The sequence below is a fragment of the Aspergillus viridinutans genome (genome assembly GCF_018404265.1).
Source record: "Aspergillus viridinutans IFM 47045 DNA, scaffold_9, whole genome shotgun sequence".
NCBI lineage: Eukaryota > Fungi > Ascomycota > Eurotiomycetes > Eurotiales > Aspergillaceae > Aspergillus > Aspergillus viridinutans.
The window spans coordinates 554635-571730 of record NW_025091225.1 but is presented as its reverse complement, the minus strand read 5'-3'; the positions used below and the strand labels follow the sequence as shown (position 1 = coordinate 571730).

Below are 17096 nucleotides of genomic sequence, written 5' to 3'. Positions count from 1 at the left end.
GAAACAATCAGCCGTCGGGCGGTGAAGCAACTTTTTTTTTTCTCCGCTGCTGAGTCAGCTATAGATAAGATTGGCAGCTTTCACCAGCTCTCAGACTACAGGGGACTGTTCCTGATCATACAGCAAAGACAGAGTAACTGAAGCCTCTGGCTTTTGTAAGATTGAATTCACAATGTCATCCGATGAGCAAGATGCTTTGGACGCACTGGAGAAGGAGGCGTCGGATTTCATCAAGGTATGTGCGAGTGGACCTAGCTGCAATTGGCGTCAGACTGACACGTGCTGCCATGTAGGATGCGGAAATCGATCGCATTCGAAAAGCTTTTCAATTAGATGCGTGAGTATTCTTCTTTACTTCTCTTGTTCTTCGACATCTTCTGTGCGTTCTACGGTCTAGCTGCTGACCATTTCCCTATAAGATATGCGGTGCTGGATCTTCAGCCAGGTGTCGCCGAATCCGACATCAAATTACAGTATCGCAAAAAGTCGCTTCTCATTCACCCCGACAAGACAAAAAACCCTGCTGCCCCAGATGCCTTCGATCGGCTCAAGAAAGCTCAGACGGCGTTATTGGATGAGAAGGCCCGCGCGTATTTGGATGAATGTATCGCTGATGCGCGTCGGCTCTTGATCCGGGAACATAAGTACACAGTAGACTCCCCCGAATTGCAGACTGAGGAATTCAAAAAGGAATGGCGCCAAAAGACTGTGCAGGTCTTGCTGGAAGAGGAAGCGCGCAGACGAAGGCAGCTTAAAGCCAAGCTGCAGGAGGAAGGAAGAGAGCAGCGCAAAGAGGAAGAAGAGTTAGAGGCAAGGAAACGGAAGCGAGACCGGGAGCAAGCTTGGGAAAATACGCGAGATGAGCGGATTGGAAGCTGGCGAGAATTCCAAAAGGGGCAGAAGAAGGGGACCGATGGTGACAAGAAGAAGAAGAAAAGGATGAAAGTTCTAGGCTAATGATCTGGCATACAATGTCCGAATCGTTCGGACTGTGGTCAATTGGCGTTTGGGATGCCTCTATTCTAGTTGTTTTTCTTATCTTCTCAATGTTTCAAGACATCGGATTGTGTATCTTAGCGGTTCTTAATATATAAGATTGACCTCATGACCGTTGCAGCCTCCTGAAGTTCTCTGCAAAATATGGGGACATTCCACACGGTCCATACTTGCCAATTCGCCGGATGCGATTCACGATGTCAAGAGTGAGAACATAATATCTATAGCACTGGTTGATCTTAGTCTAGCAAGTGCCTCGGACTCTTGATCAAACAATCGGCCCGCAGTGGGTGATGGCGACGCGGGGCGCGGGGTTGGACTTCTCCGAGCTGATTTCGAAAACCAGAAGATTGTCCAGCCTGTCTCTCCGCCATCGGGAATGCCTTTTATGACCTGCTGTCATTGATTACCCTTTCATATGAAGCCATCTCCCATGAGGTAGTATACAGAAACTGCTTTGTTCTCTGCAATTTGGCCTTGACAGGCTATATGATCCTATCTCTCATCCGTGACACCACTGGCTTTGCCGATAAGTCAGTGATACAGCGACATCACATTCCACCCCCGCTACAACGTTTTACCAAAGCTACATAGCTCATAAGTACGCGGAGTATATTTCCCACGTCAGAACTGCTACAGAATCCAGCAATTGGGATGCAAGACATGAGAGAATCTGCGTTCGAGCCACCTCCAGCGCTCCCAACTGCAAATGGCACCGCAGTGAACAGCCAACAGCCTCCACCACAGTATCCCAACTCCCCCTCCACGACAACAAAAGAAACAGATAACATCCCTTCGTTCCCCTCGTCGACGACCGCCGCAACAACAGTCGAATCGTCCCCCTCGCTCTCCGCCGTCGTCGCCGACGTCCACCTCCGCGTCCAGTCCTTCCTCCAAGAATCACACCCCCCAGATTCCCTTCTGGCCGCCGTCCAACGACAGACCCGCATCTCCCTCGACGTCGTCGCAACAGCTCTATCCCGCTACAAGCTCTCCGAACTCTCCCTCTCCTACAACGGCGGCAAAGACTGTCTCGTCCTGCTCATCCTCTTCCTCGCCAGTCTCCACCCGCACACACCCCCGGAGGAAGGCGGGCTCGCCTATATCCCCGCCATCTACGCCCTCCCACCCGATTCTTTCCCTGCGGTAGAGGAGTTTGTCCAGTGGTCCTCGCGCGCTTATCACCTCGCAATCGTGAGATTCACCACCGAGCCGCCCCGCACAACCCTCAAGTCAAGCTTCGAGCACTACCTCTCCCTCAACCCGTCCATCAAGGCTATCTTCGTCGGAACCCGGCGCACTGATCCGCACGGGGCCAATCTGACCCATTTCGATCCTACCGACAGCGGATGGCCTGAATTCATGCGCATTCACCCTGTCATTGACTGGCACTACGCGGAGATCTGGGCTTTCATTCGTCACTTGGGTCTTAAGTATTGCTCTCTCTATGATCAAGGTTACACTAGCCTGGGAGGCACTACAGATACCCACCCGAATCCCAAGTTGCGTGTGAATGACAGCGTCGATCCGGATCAAGGCGCTGCAGATGGTGCACAATCCCAGCACTATCGACCAGCCTACGAGTTAACCGAGGACCAGGAGGAGAGGCTGGGACGCCGCAAATAGCGGCAATTCAACGGCCTGGCGCCATCTTTAGTTCATTGCGGCCCCGTTTTGTATAGCGAGATTTCAACAGCCCTTTCACTATTCGGTCGTCTCTAACCCCTTCTTACCGCTCCTCTCCCCCAGAACCCTGGACGCTGAGCGGTTGCCCTTTTGATTTACGTTCACCGCAGAGCTATAGACTGTGCAACAACCTTGCATGATTTTCGAAGATGTTCCAATCCCACGGAACTTGACTAGAGCCGTTATCATTTTTTTTAGACTAGGAGGTCCTAACCTGTTGAACGAGACAAAAAGCGAGCTTGCGCTTTTGGTCAGATGAAGAATTCAGGAATCCATTTTTGCGTCTTTAAGAGGATTTGTCACTGCTTGATTCGCCGAGTCGGTAACATATGCAGTTCTATATAACACATTTTGTTGATCATACATCAAACTGCGGTGTCGAGAAATTAACGCAAAGATAACACGTGCAACGCTCAAATATTAACCTGCAATGAGTGGCAAAGACAGAAGGCACAAAAAGGAATGAGAAGAATCAAGAGTAAGGGACGTGGAATGGGAGAAAGTTCTGCAATAGCCGAGCTAGAGCAGTGATCATACAGTCGATAGGATAATGCCTCTTGAAGTAAAATAATCCGGAGGATAGAACGTCATGATGCTTGTAGTGACTGCCATGGTTGACGACGAGGGCGTTTCGGTACCTATGAGTCGTGACGATACAGATATTCCATAGCAATGTGATGGGTAAGACGCAGTTTGAAACATCAACTCAAAGAGCAGACCTTGGAGAAGTCATGATGGCATCCTTGCAGTGGGAGATTGGAGAGAGAGAATCAACCTCCATGTTCTCCTTCTGGGGACTGGAGCCTTGCGATCGAGCCTTGACGCACGGAGTGCTGGGCATAACCGTCTTGGAAGAGCTAGCAGAAGCATTGTTTGGCACAGCATGACGGTCATAGAGTCGTCCATGGTATACCGGGGTGGTCTCCCAAGTTGCTGGACTGTTCCTGGTTGACCATGAGCTGAAAGGCATGTTGCTAGCCGGATTCTTCATCAACTGGTACCTGCTTATATCGTTAGACCGCTCATGGCATATGTACCAGACAATCCTTCATACATACGACGGGGAGATGGACGTCGCAGGAGTCCAAGTGGAACCTACTCCGACCGGCGATGGATAGCTGACCTGGGAGTTAGGGCTGAGATGATTGGCGGTCTGCTGGAGACGGTGCAGAGAAGGCGATGGAGTAGAGCCCTGCACCACTTCAACGGAGTAGTTGTACTCTCCGGCACGGTATGCACGGCGCTCGTTGCTTTGCTGTTTCAACATCTTTTGTGCCTTCGTGTCTGCGAACCGGAGGAGCAGTTTCACTCCACCTTTGGCGATGTTGTGGAATTCGCCCAACACTTTCTCAGCGATTTCACGCGTCTCGAAACTGTTGAGATGAAGTCAGATTCGTGGCAGCGGGATATAACCTAGTGAGTGAACACTTACCGAGCGAAACCGACCTCCTTGCTGACGCCAGTTTTCTCGTCACGGCTGATCTTTTCGGAGACAACACGGTACGGCTCGAAATGATGTCGGAGGTCCTGGACATATATTAGAAGGTCGTTTCGGGTGAGGCCACCGTACTTACAGCCTCAGTCCAAGTGATCGGAATGTTAGTGCAATAGATGTTGGTTGACGTCTTGTCCTCAAGATCCTTCAGGCGTGAATTGCGAGATTTCTGAACTATGTTAGCGTTTGCGAATCTCCGAATGGCCTTGATTCACGGCACGTACTTGTGCAAAACTTGCTTGGTATCCAAGATAAAAAAAGCCCCGGATGCAATTCTCGCATGACTCGAAGTTATAAAACTGGACAAAACCGAATCTGGAAGCGAAGTTAGCGTGGCAGACCAACGCACTGAAGGCTGCTTTGACATACCCTTTGCAAAGGCCCGTGTCCAGATCCACAATCGCCTTGCAACGATCGATTTTCCCAAAGCGGGCAGCGTAGGAATGCAGCATTTCGTCGGTGGTCTGTGGCAAGAATCCTCTGATGTAGACGTTGGTAATACCTTCGCGGTTCTCGAGGCATTTTGCGAGCGTTACTTCCGAAGGGTTAGTCCACATGGCGGGGACGGCCCTTGGGATTGGAGGTTCCTGTTGGGTGAGACTCTCCAGATCCTGGAGCATGTAGCCATTGGGCGTCTTCATCACCTGATAAGGGAGACATGGTTGCGGAAGGGTGCCGTTGTAGTTCAGAAGTGGAATAGAGGAACCATCCATGGTGGAGACAGCATGGCCAGGATAGAATTCACACTGGTTGCCAGGAGACTCAGAGGTGGATTGGCCAGTTACCTTCTGGTTCTCGCTAGTGATCCAACCGTTCCGCTTCTGGCCAGCCAGATTCTGCAGGTTGTTGTCTGCCATGAAAGGAAAAGGATACCCCTGCATTGTTGCTGGCCCCATAGGAAAATTGGGACTGGCACCTGGATACATGGCTGGAAGATACGGAAGGTGACTCAGCTGGTTTGGCCCAAGGACAGAAGTGTGATTGAAAGAAGGAATAGGAGGAATGCCGTTCAGCATCGGACCACTGGGGAAGAGGACAAACTGGCCATTGTAGGGTGCACGGTTGGCCCCAGACAAGTCCATGTTTGGGGGCATCGTGAACGGCATGTTGCCCTTGAGGGTGCTGTACTTGGGCCCAGAACGCTGGTTCTGAAAGTTCAAACCTCCTTGAAGCGGAGCAGAACCGTCATGATACCCCTCGGGCTGGTTGGCAAGGCCGTTCTGCTGGTAGCCAGCTGCAAAGGGGGCACGAGAGTCTTGAGCAAATTGCCCGGCCTGGGTTTGAGGAGCTTCGGCCGAAGCAGCATGCTGTTGGCTTTGGGTCTGCATGATGGTTGTTTCTAAAAAAGGATCTTCAAGATGAGTTAGCAATGCATAAAGCTTCACTTTTCAAGTGTCCCATTCGGGCAAGAGTATTCAAATGCTCTGATGATACCTGTGACCTCGAGGGTCAAGGCTATATGAGATGCAGGGGACACGCACCTTGACTTTGGGATTGGACAGCAATAGCAGTTGTTGTAGAACCGTTCAAAAAGACAGCTGGATGGTCAAACTAGGGTCATCAGCTAGCGTACCGATGGAAGAGTGCTGTAGTTAACTCACCTATACTCGCGATGAAGCTTCGTATATAAAGACGATGATGGTTGAGTTCCTTGTGGTAACGAGAGCAAGTAAAAGGGCAAACGAGAGCCGTTTCCTGACGATGAATAGAGCTGATAGAGGCAGAAAGATGACTGGTAACGAAAGGTTGCTAGCAGAGAGGATGAATTGCTGACGAGGAGAATGGGATGATGAAGAAGAATGCGAGAGAATGTGGGATGACAACAGGTGGAAGAGTCCTGTCGGGCAAGTATAGAGAACCAGAAAGAACGTCGTGTTTACAGAAAGAACAGCTCTGGGACAAGCGGCAAGATCCCAGAAAGAACAACCTATAGAACGTACAAATAAAGAAGGAGGTTATCGGGAGGCCAGAAAGATGACACTGATAATGCAGGAAGGAAGGTAGCCACAGTTCAAGGAATAGGAAAGCGAAGGGGAAGAGAAGAGGAAATCATTGAGTACTTGGTCGAGACCAGAGAAGCGGGTGAACCGAGGCATCAATATGTAGCCTGAATAATCACATCATGTACCTGTCCATGGCAAAAGAAGCGTCTGCACAACAACAATAGGAGTGCGAGGCAGCTATCTAGAGGCATCATTACCAAGTGATGCAGGCAACAATGAATAGCAAAGATAGATTCTCCTTATGTCCAGAATCAGATGGACGAAGCCGCTAAGTCGATAGAGAAATAATAGATCTGCCCTAGTATAGGTCATACATATACTGCAAGACACTTAGCAGTAGTGCTGAGAGCGTTCTAGTAAATGCAAAGGTATATGGGATAAGACCAACACATCTATATTTCGTAGAGCCCAATCTACGATGATAAGATGCTTTGCGAGACGAGGCAGGATGAGAAAAGCCCCAGGAAGTTCAAGAATGAGAAGACGAAAGCAAACGGCAGGGGGAATCAGAACAGAAGAGATATGTTGAACAGATCATCTAGCGGATACAACCAGCTCTACTGCTCTGACCTGTCTTGCAGCCACTTGTACACGACCGAGAAGTCCTTGCCTCGGTACTCCTGCTCGACAGAATTGTATACCTCGCGAGCAGTTTCAGCCAGGGCCAGGGGAGTGCCAGACCCCTTCGCCGCCGTGATTGCTAATCTGAGATCCTTTTTCATCAAGCTGACTCCAAACCCGCCCTCATATCCTCGAGATGCAGGAGCGGTCTCCACGACGCCAGGAACAGGGTTGTTGACTTCCATTGGCCAACAGCGGCCGGTGGAGGTATTGATCATGTCTGCGAGAGATTTGGGATCCAGGCCCCAGCGAATTCCGAGATTCATGGCCTCGGCTGTTGCGATGTTGTTTATAGCCAAGATGTAGTTGTTGGCAAGCTTCCCCGATACGCCTGCCCCGGGAGGTCCCAGATGCCAGGCCTTCTTTCCCATAAGCATTAGAACCGCTCTCACGCGTTCGACGAGCTGGCCTGTTTGAGACGATGCTCCGAACATAAAACATAATGTACCTGCGTGAGCACCTACTACTCCTCCTGACATAGGAGCGTCGACGAAGCGCCCTGTCCGTGTCGTGTGAATTGCGTTCGCAATCTCCTTCGACGAGGCGGGGTCAATGGTTGATGTATCAATGAACAGGCGCTCTTCCTCCAGAGCGGGTAGGCCACCGTGCTTCATGATCGAATGGAAGACATCCTTGACGTGTTCTGGCTCCGGCAAACTGGTTATCATAACGGTCTGTAGAGGAGGAGCTTAGTATCAGTATCACTAAGTGAGATACACATATACGCGTTCCAAAACACTTCAGAAAAACTCTGGAGAACCACTGGAGCAGCTTTGCGCCCTGTAGCACAGTACACTCGGGGTATCAGAGAACATGCAGCTCCTTGATCTTTGAACGGGAACGCAAGTTCTAATGAATCAAGGACGTTTGACTTACCGACTGCTCTGCAACTTCTCGAGCACTCTGGGCGACCTCGACCTTCATTGCGCCATCTGCAGCACCACTGCTTTTCGCAGCCTCCTTTGTCTCCTCCACAAACCTCGTCGTGGCATTCTCATTCACATCACGCACAATCAGCGTGTCAGTAGCTGGAATTTTGGCACGTAGGTTCTTGGCCATTAAGTAGCCTACAAATAAAGAGAGAAAGCAATTAGATCCATAACCCCTTCGCTTCAGAAAAGTGGTCAAAAGAGAACATGAACGCGTGGATTCAGTGTCGTTCCAGGAAAATTAACGCACAGCATCCGTTCGATCAGGACGGGCTAAGAAGAGGAGCGATTAAGACAACAAACTAGGTTAACATACCCATTTGTCCTAAACCGATGAATCCCCATGTTGCATCACGTTGCAGAGTAGTAGAGAACGTCCTGACCGGAGACCGCTGGAGCTGTGTCACGGCCGATAATGAAGTCGGCAATGATTTAGGGACAGAAAATCCCCGCATTCGAAGGGACACAGTCGACGCGAGACTCATTTTCAAGTTTCGACGTTATCAGACGAATTGATCGATTTTACCAACTCTTTCCTGGCTATACCAAGACGAGCGAAGAGAAAGTCAAGAGGAATAAGTGTGATGGGACAATGTTAGATCTGGCGCTCAGCTCGGTGAATGACCATCAAGGGTGTTCTACGGTGGTCAGGTAACGCATCGAGTTCGGTGTTACGGTACAATTTCCTGCAGAGGTATTCCCGAGGATCAAATAAAGAGAGAGAGTGAGCATTCTTCTCCGCTGCTTTCCGAGTCTTGCCATGAAGTGAGGGATAGAAGAGTGGAGCCGATTTCGCGTGGATGGATGGAATCACCAGAATTGTAAGACCAGAGCAGCCTTGCCCGCTTCTCCGCTGATCCGCTCGACGTTCCGTGCGGGGAAACCCACGGCAGAGCGCGGAGAACCCAGCATCACGTGCATCTGATGTACTGCTGTATATTTACCTCAGGTATTATGGCCCGAAGTACCCTCCCGGCCGTACTAGTTTGTGGGTAGTCTAGGTACCCTTCAGCAGAACAGATTTATATACACCACTAAGTGAATATTTTCTTGAAAGATATTGATAATATCGAGAGAAATATCATGTCCTTGTCCAAGGCACCTGGGCCTCCTCTAGCCAGTATCGTTGGCAAATGATGCCCATATACATCTATAGTTGACACTCACCCAATGCAATGGCATACACTAGTCTAGATACAACATGGAACGAATTTATGAAATGTATAGATAAGGGAATATCAATGGACAGAATGGGTATTGTGACTATCAATGTGGTGTAACGCCCGCCATATCAACCCAACATGAGAAACCACTTAACAATTGCAGATATATCGTTCCGAGCAAAGTCAAGAAAAAATTGCATGGACTGAGATTGAGACACAGTCTGACAACCTCAATCACTGTCCTGGCGATGTCGGATTGCTGGTCGGCCCTGTGAGGAATTCCGGTGGCACTTTCGGCACCCGGGGTGAGTTCGCCATCTGAACGGCTGCACGCTGTTGGGCTCTGATCAAGTCACGTTGCCGCTCTTTCTCCCGGTTTGCGGCCGCGCCGCCTGTGAGTCTTCTCATTCCGCTGCGAATCATAGACTCAAGGGACGAAGACCCGTCCGTTACACTTCGGCCCTGACTATTATGGAGGGTGGTCGGCGGTTTGCTGTTAGTCAGTCGCTCATCGAACTCATAGAGCCCGTCCTCAAACTCATCATCGGACAAAAATGCCGATTCGCTGAAGCCAAGAGGTGGAGTGGAAAACTGTACACTGGACGAGCTTGGCGTATAAAGGTTGTTAGCTGGCGAGGTGACGGAGCGAGCGTGTGATGTGGGCCGCAACGTGTGGCCCGAGACCTGGGGCATCAGCGTATTCGGTGAATAAACACCCATACTATCAAAGCGTTGATTCGGCGGTCGGGATTCAGCGAGACCATTGTGAAACGACGAGGTTGATGCAGTCCGCGCAAGTGATTTGCGCAGGATGGGTGCCGTCTGCTGGTCATAAAGATGCGCGCTTGTGTCCGCATAGGCGCCAGTAAAGCCTCGCAACGTTGCGTCTGGCATTACATCGAGTCCAGAGTTGATAGGCTCCGTCTCCTCGAAGAAGTCATCTAGACTGTCTAGCTTTTGCACAATGTCTCCCATGTTGCCGTCCATCTGCGTGTCCATTGATTTCATGGTGTCTGCACGCATGGGGAAGAATGAATCTTTGTATTCATCCGCGTGGAATTCGACTTCCGGTGTGACAGTCTCTTGCACTTCCATAGGGTCCACCTCAGCACAAGTGTAGAATACAGCGTGAACATTATGCCGTGTGACACTTGACTGAGTGGCAGGCGTGGGTATGGACCACCCAGTAGGTTCTGGAATGCCATAGAGACTCTGAATCTTCTCATATTCTTTGCGGATGGCACGAGAGGACGAGGATGAGGCCATACTCATTCGAATGTGATGGCGCTCCATAGGATTTCCGGAAACAGTCATGATGTGATCCATGACTTCTAAAGCTTGAGGGCAAAGATCGGTCTGTAGAAGTCGTAGAAGCGGAGAAATCAGGTCAGGTCCATGCGAGGTCACCTCGGGCCGCCGCATGTCAATCTCAGGTATCAACACGCAGAGGATCTTCATGATCTTAACGCGGAACCATTTAGCGGTATTTGTCAGGAGGCCCATCAGAAAAATCAGGCTCTGGACGTCCTGACGAGGGAAGTAGTAAGACCGCATCTCTGCAACGATGTGATTCAGAAAATCGTTCTCTGTCTTATATTGTCCGTTGGCGAGTCCGAGAAGAGACGCTGCGAAACGCGGGCATCCTTCTCCCTCAGCAACGCGCGCCAACAACGTAGCACGCGCAAGAGTCTTTGGATCATCAACATCCGGGTCGAACTGGTGGAGAAAATGAGCCATATTTGCTAGGATTGTGAAAAGCAGTCTGTCGCTATCCCCAATAAGCGCGTTGTTTGGAAGACCACTTAGTCGATGCAGGACGTCCAATGTGCGATTTAGGGACTCTGAGGATTTCAACCCTTTGTAGACCAAGTTTTGAAGACCCTCGAAGCCACCTTCCCACTTGGGGGGCTGACCTTGAATGAGCTCGGTGACCACTGCGGGGTCACTCATATCGACACTGTCCAGGAACTTTTCCAGCATTCCAATGCTCTCGATGAATTCAGTCTCGTGAATAGTATTGAGACAAGCGCAAGTCGTCCAGAATAACTGGGGATAACGCAGGAGATCGGCGGGGGCAAGAGAGCTAATGATGATTTTCAGAGTTGTTAGAATTTCCATGGAAAAGGTTTGGTAATCTGCCTCTTCATCCGCGATAGTGTTGGAGAGCCGGGCCAACATGTCTGCAAGCATCCTCGGGTTCAGGGACGTTGATATGCAGCGGAATACTTGGAACGACCGACATGCTAGGTGTCGCACAGGGCATGAAGTAGCCCAGTTGAGTGCTTCCTTGGCCCAGAGATCACTGACACCCTCGTATGCGAGGCTGAAAAAATTGACGACCTGACGAGTGACAGTGGACATTGAGGGAGGTACTCTGCTGCCATCGTCTCCGTCCTCTTTGTCATTATTGTCTTCGTACTCCCAAACAACCTTCGGGTCACTCTTCCGTATGGACTCAACGAAGTCCTCGATGCCCTGTCTTGTTGCTGCGGGTGCATCATCGTCGATCTTGGCAGCAATCAACTCGTGGATAAGATGGACCAACATCTCTCTAGCTTGTTCTTGTACCGTGAGCATGTAATGGTCCCATAAAATGAGCACAACGTGAAGCAGTTTGATAACGGCTTCTAATGGAAGAGTCACTGGTGCAACCATTAAATCTACTAGGAAAATAAGTGCCACTTGGCCGAGCGAAAGGCCTGCTTGCTTATTACCGACGGGAAGCACGGTGCCTAGATCCGCCACATAGGGTAGGCTTTTGACATCCGGCGGAGCTGGGGTAATATCTTTCCTCTCTTGAACCATGTTCTTAGGTACGACCTGCATCAAGAAGAATTCAATGACCTTCGAGCCCGCAGGTGTCCCTGATAAGAAGACGACGACTTGCTTGGCATACTCGACGAAGTTCTGCTCTTTGCGTTCTAAGCAGAGACTGATGATAAAATCAAGAACCAACTGTACGTTCCCACCATGGGGTCCTGTTGCCAGTGCCTGCCAGAGGGCTTGCACCTCGTTCGGTAATACGTTGCCACATCGAATAGTGATCTCGAACAAATTGGCCAGAAGCATGTACGACCTAGCTGTTGGACCACCATTAGGATCGATTTGCAGCTCCATGGTTTGAACCCAAGGTAAAATTGCAGCCACCATATTTCGCTGGCTATCAGGGCCCACATTCCGAAAATGCAGCGAAAACTCTGAGAACAAGGTGAAGGCCAAATCGGAGTGTTGTTTTGCTAGCCGCCGGGATGTTTCGAATTGAGCGAGTTTGTATACCGCAGTGGTCTTATCAGAGATGCTGATGTCGAAGTCCTGAAGTCTGGAACTCTTCTGCTGACGTTCCTCTAATATGCGAAGAAGTTTGGCAGATTTCATTCGGATCTCCCGCTTCTGATTTCCCAGCGTGACGAGTACGGCGCCCAGGATTCTCCAGAAGCCAAGTGGGTAGTCGGTATGTTCTATCAGCACTTGGGTCACCACCTCAAAGTAACTTTCCAGCGCTTTCGGTCTTTCCGCGACGTAACACATCTCGATTGCTCTCTCTAGTAGGTAAGAATGCTCTTTGTTGTGGATTATCAAGTTCTTGAGCGCTCGTCTACCGATTGCGTGCCACTTATCGCTGATGGTGTTGAAAATGATATCAATCCAAGAAAGCATTCTCCCCACATCGAATTGAAGCACTGAGCCACCTTCCGTAGTGATACTAATTGGTCCAGCCTGTTAAAGATTAGCCACTGACTGAAGGACCACAATCGTCTCAACTACTCACGCATAAGGAGGCCATTGCACTAAGAGCTGCTGCGCGGAGATTCTTCTTCTCGATCTCCATTGCAGCTGCTGTGTTCCGAAACTCCCCAGATTCAGACTGATGGGCCATGGCGAATTTTCGCATATTCTCTTCCCTTTGAGAAATCTGTGCTTGATTAGGCGAGTATCCGCACCAATCTTCCATTAGCGAGAAAGCCGATTTTCGTGACTCGAAAGGGATCCAGTGAGACGGGTCTTTGGTCCGATTGATTCCCTCGAATAACTCTTCCATCAAGCCACAGTAATGGAACCGTAGACGTTGAAATTCCCAGTCGTTCTGCACTTCAGCATCACTCAGAAAGATGCGTAGATCCTTTGTATAAGTGACGAGGTTATTGACGATCCAATCGTCATTGTACACCTCTGGTTCTCGAAGGAAATGTGAAGTCAGCTTGTATACATGCGTAACCTCTGTGCGCAGGCGATCGGTTTTTCGATTTCGCCTGGGGCTGCTCGGGGATCGATGGTGAACACCGATACGGATTTTCGCTTCCTCATTGCACGTCGTTACGGCGTATTGAAGAGACTCAAGGAAAGTGCGATAGAGATTCTTATTGATAGAGCCCAGCGCTATCACGATTGCATTTCGGATAGAGGATCGCTCAGCTGACAACAATGGTATCACAAAAGCAAAGAGGCTCCTGGCGGAGCTGATCTTATCTTGCGACTGCTGAGATCCCTTGGAGGATTTGCGCGCATGTTGGGCATTCGCTAGCTGACTTTGGGACTGCGCACCCACGCTGTTGAGTGTGGTACAAGCCATGACTAGATAGAGCTTCCATTGCTCTATGAGGATTTCCGCAGTCATGTTACTTCTGCCCAATGCACGAGCTTGAGCAGGGTCAATGGGCGCATACGGAGGCGGATGTGGACTGTCAGCAAGAGCGGTGATAGTTTTGTGCATCTGAACAAGCCTCGCACAGACGATCTCTCGTCCCAAAGTCACAGCAAACGGACACGTTTCGAAGCTGATCCTAATGATATTCGGAAACACCTTTGACCACAGGGTCGAGTCGTAGGACACCTCGCTGCTGCACAATTCAATCAAGGTGTTATGCGATGCGCTCTTTCTTTTCCCCTTCTGAATTCGGCTTCTTTCGGCAACACTTAACTGTTCATCGTTGACGTTCAGGATTTGATGCGCGTCGGCTTCAAGGATTCTTATAATCCTTGTGTTCTCTTTGCCAAGAGCGCGGTCGAACTCCGTGATCAGTCGAAGAACGGTGATTGCAAAGGCACGGACCCGTCTCGATTGGGAGCAAAGGAAGAAAAGGCCATGAGACTCGATCTCCTCCACGTGTGCAAGGACACTAGAGAGATCCAACTGCAAGGCTCGACTTCCAGTGCCGGACTTATCGACGGGGTCTGTAGCAGCACCTTTGGTCTTTTGTTTGATCTCTTCTATCCAGATCTGCAGCAATTGCACGTACAACCTCAACGTGGACTCAATGTGGCCTGGCCCGAGCATGCCTTCGTCTGACATGGTGGAGTATCTTGCATCAAAGTTGAAGATAAATCTCGCAAAACCAATAGTGACTTGTTGAGCGTGTGACTGTCGCGCGATTGCCTTCAAGGATTCGGCAGAAGAAGAAGCTATGTTCGACTGAACGTGCGCAGTCCCGGTACAAAGTAAATTAATCAGCGAGTTGAACGGGATGCGATCTGATAAGCAGCGAGGGAGCGCCTGGACCGCCACATGAAGCAAATCGTAGAAACCCTGCCTTTGATCCCCAATACTTGGATGATCATCACGCCTTCCGAAGCTAAACGCCTCTGAGATTGGTGTCTTAGGAGTTGTCCCGCCGAACTTCTCATCTAGTGCTGCTTGGCCACCAAATGTGTTGTCGCATAGAAGTGTGATCTTGCCGAGGATATCACAAAAACGAGTATAATATTCCTTGACATTATCGCTTAGTCTGGATGTATTGACAGGCAACGATAGTGCTGTATCTTTATTCTCCATAGAACCGGGCAAACGCGGATCTGTGAGAAGCTGGGGTCGATTTAAATGAGTCGGAGCAGAGATATCAGTGAATGGGTTTGGAATCGAGCCAGTGGGAAATGGCGGGCAGAGTTGATCACAATTCTCAAGGTCTGTCACTATCGCCAGGAAAGATCTAATACCGATGACCATTTTTTCCGGCTCCATCTGTTCAATTTTGAGCTCTCTTCCAGAAAGGAAAAGGTCCGAGTTTATCAAGGGGAAAATGATGTTGCGGAAGCAGACATCGGGGTGTTTGAAGCCGATCATGCGAACCAGCTGTATGAGGGGCTCTGCAACTGCGGGATCTGTGCTCAAGTACGACCTCTTGCCAGCTGGCAAGGCTATTCGGGCAACCTCCTCAACTTTTCGGAGGGTCACTGTTGGGGAATCTGTGTAGCGAAAGAAATACGTCCACAATAGGCGACACATAGCTTGGAGGGCTGGGCCCCGTGTTGGACGATCCTTCAGTCTCGCAGGAAGACCTTGAACAACCGAGAGCCATTGAGACGAAAAAACCTCCTTTGAAGAGACACATAATAGCAGTACGTGAAGAGGAAAGGCAGCCGCCCAGTGATGGGGCTTAGTTAGCATTTGGGATAGGCGAGATTGAACCAAATCCAGGAATTCTTTCCACTTGGGTAAGCTGAGATCGCAGCTCGAACTCGCCGCTACTGGCAAGAGGAGTTTTTCGAAAATGTAACAGTAGGCCTGTTTGACACGCTGCCCATGAGCATTGGCAAATAAGCGTGCCAATGACCGCATAAAGTCGCATGATTTACTCCAGTTTTCCGAGTAGGTCCCGATACGAAGGTGTCTCATTCCCAAGATCAGAAGCTCTGCTCGAGAGTCACCCTCCCTTGACGGTCCACGGAGCATTTCTTCCTTCTGATACCGCTCGAGTTCTGCTAAGAAGCGGCCAGTGACACTTGTGAAGTTCGTCTCGCTCATGATACCAAGCAACTGGGAATAGATCCGCCAATTTGCCATGCGAAGCGGTGACGCCGATATCTGATCCGGATCAACCGTCTTGAGTTGACCAAAAACGATGTCCTCCAAACGCTCAGCCATGTCAATCGTTATGGAGGCTATATTGCTCTGGTTGAATATCTCAATCAAGACTCTGCAAACCAGATACACGGACACTGTCGCACGGCGCTCCGCTAAAACGACATCTTCTTGCCGAGTTAGAATGTTGCTGGTCGTCGTAGAATCCGTTTGCGCTGCCGAATCAACAGCGTTTTGGGACGGCTCTGTGTTACGACGCACGATGGGTCCATTATCAGAGGCAGACGGCTTCTGCTAAAGCATGAGTCAGCTTCTGGCTTCACCTTCCAACGTTGTATAGGCCAGGGGCTTCATGATCTCGTGACATACTTGACTAGCCTGCTTAGCCATTATGGCAGCATCTCCTTTGGCTTTTCGCCATAGCATTATGGTGTCGATCAACGGTTTTGGTTTCTGCCGTGCGATGTGGCCCAAAGCTGAGATCAATTGATCGAAGTTGGGATCCACGCCAGGGCCGCAAACCTCCTCTACCGGAGCATCCGAGTGTCCTAGCTTCATAATGGCTTGATTGACCTTGTTGTCTGCCTGACCGACGAACTGAAGAAGCAATCAGTACGGTTTTCTAACCATGTGTACAAAAATGTCGTGCTCACAGAATTAAAAAGATGGTGCAAGGCATATTCGCCGACAGTTTTGGATTCCGAGTGTTGCTGTCTCGAGTGTGAGCGGCTGTGAGAACGCTCCTTCCAGGATTTTCCAGCCGAGTTCATCCTTCTATGCACTGAGCTCGCCACGTTTGCGTTGCCGACTTCGCCAGCATCCTGATCCTCGATGGTACTCAAGGTCCCTTGCAAGATATGGCTCATCCCATTGCCTCCAGGGCTATGATGATTCGGGGGCATCTCGTTCTGATCCAACCGCCCTGCGCCAGCAATCTCTTGTTCATTTCCAGCGCCACGGCCGAGAGACGCGATCAACTCGGGACTCAGAGAACTTGTAGAGTTGGAGGAAGTCGCAAAACTCGGATTTCGAGAATGCTGGACGCCATGGACAATCGAAGTCTGTCGATGGTGTCCGTATGAGTTTGATGGCTTTCTTTCAAGGCCGACATCGTATCCTATACCAGGGCGTGCAGTAGTCGGATCGGGACTTTTCGAATGAGATTGGCCACGGCGATTATTCTGAGGCTGTAGTGTCGAGGGGGCTAGAGCGGATGTATCGGCTGCTCTTCCCCTCACAGCGGAGGCTTCTCGACTATGAATGGCGGACGCAGGAGTACTCCTTGTAACCAGGCGTTCTGGTGGGGAGGAAATATTATGGTGCGACGCGAGACTCGAATCATCAGGGATGAGGGGCATTGTCGTTGGCTGGATGAGCCCAGCTTTACTCGTCGGATGTGATGCCGCT

General features: G+C 50.2%; 5 protein-coding genes across 5 annotated transcripts; 2 read left to right on the top strand and 3 right to left on the bottom strand.

Annotated features, from left to right (window-relative positions):
* Positions 1–172: 172 nt before the first annotated feature.
* On the top strand, positions 173–957 carry Aspvir_009817 (uncharacterized protein; the record flags this gene model as incomplete). Its single annotated transcript, XM_043272955.1, has 3 exons — positions 173–235; positions 294–337; positions 420–957. 3 exons carry the CDS (start codon positions 173–175, stop codon positions 955–957), a joined length of 645 nt encoding a protein of 214 aa, XP_043128890.1.
* A 693-nt stretch (positions 958–1650) lies between these two features.
* On the top strand, positions 1651–2622 carry Aspvir_009816 (uncharacterized protein; the record flags this gene model as incomplete). Its single annotated transcript, XM_043272954.1, has 1 exon — positions 1651–2622. One exon carries the CDS (start codon positions 1651–1653, stop codon positions 2620–2622), a length of 972 nt encoding a protein of 323 aa, XP_043128889.1.
* Positions 2623–3388: 766 nt separating this feature from the next.
* On the bottom strand, positions 3389–5505 carry Aspvir_009815 (putative RNA binding protein MSSP-2; the record flags this gene model as incomplete). Its single annotated transcript, XM_043272953.1, has 6 exons — positions 3389–3683; positions 3741–4055; positions 4115–4209; positions 4257–4346; positions 4402–4492; positions 4547–5505. The coding sequence occupies 6 exons, from the start codon at positions 5503–5505 to the stop codon at positions 3389–3391; spliced, it is 1845 nt and encodes a 614-aa protein (XP_043128888.1).
* Positions 5506–6737: 1232 nt separating this feature from the next.
* Positions 6738–8050, bottom strand: Aspvir_009814 (uncharacterized protein; the record flags this gene model as incomplete). The annotated part of the gene is made up of 3 exons (XM_043272952.1): positions 6738–7475; positions 7678–7868; positions 8047–8050. 3 exons carry the CDS (start codon positions 8048–8050, stop codon positions 6738–6740), a joined length of 933 nt encoding a protein of 310 aa, XP_043128887.1.
* A 1077-nt stretch (positions 8051–9127) lies between these two features.
* Aspvir_009813 (putative cell morphogenesis protein (PAG1)) lies at positions 9128–17047 on the bottom strand (the record flags this gene model as incomplete). Its single annotated transcript, XM_043272951.1, has 4 exons — positions 9128–12610; positions 12663–15983; positions 16059–16286; positions 16343–17047. The coding sequence occupies 4 exons, from the start codon at positions 17045–17047 to the stop codon at positions 9128–9130; spliced, it is 7737 nt and encodes a 2578-aa protein (XP_043128886.1).
* Between the last annotated feature and the right edge of the window lie 49 nt (positions 17048–17096).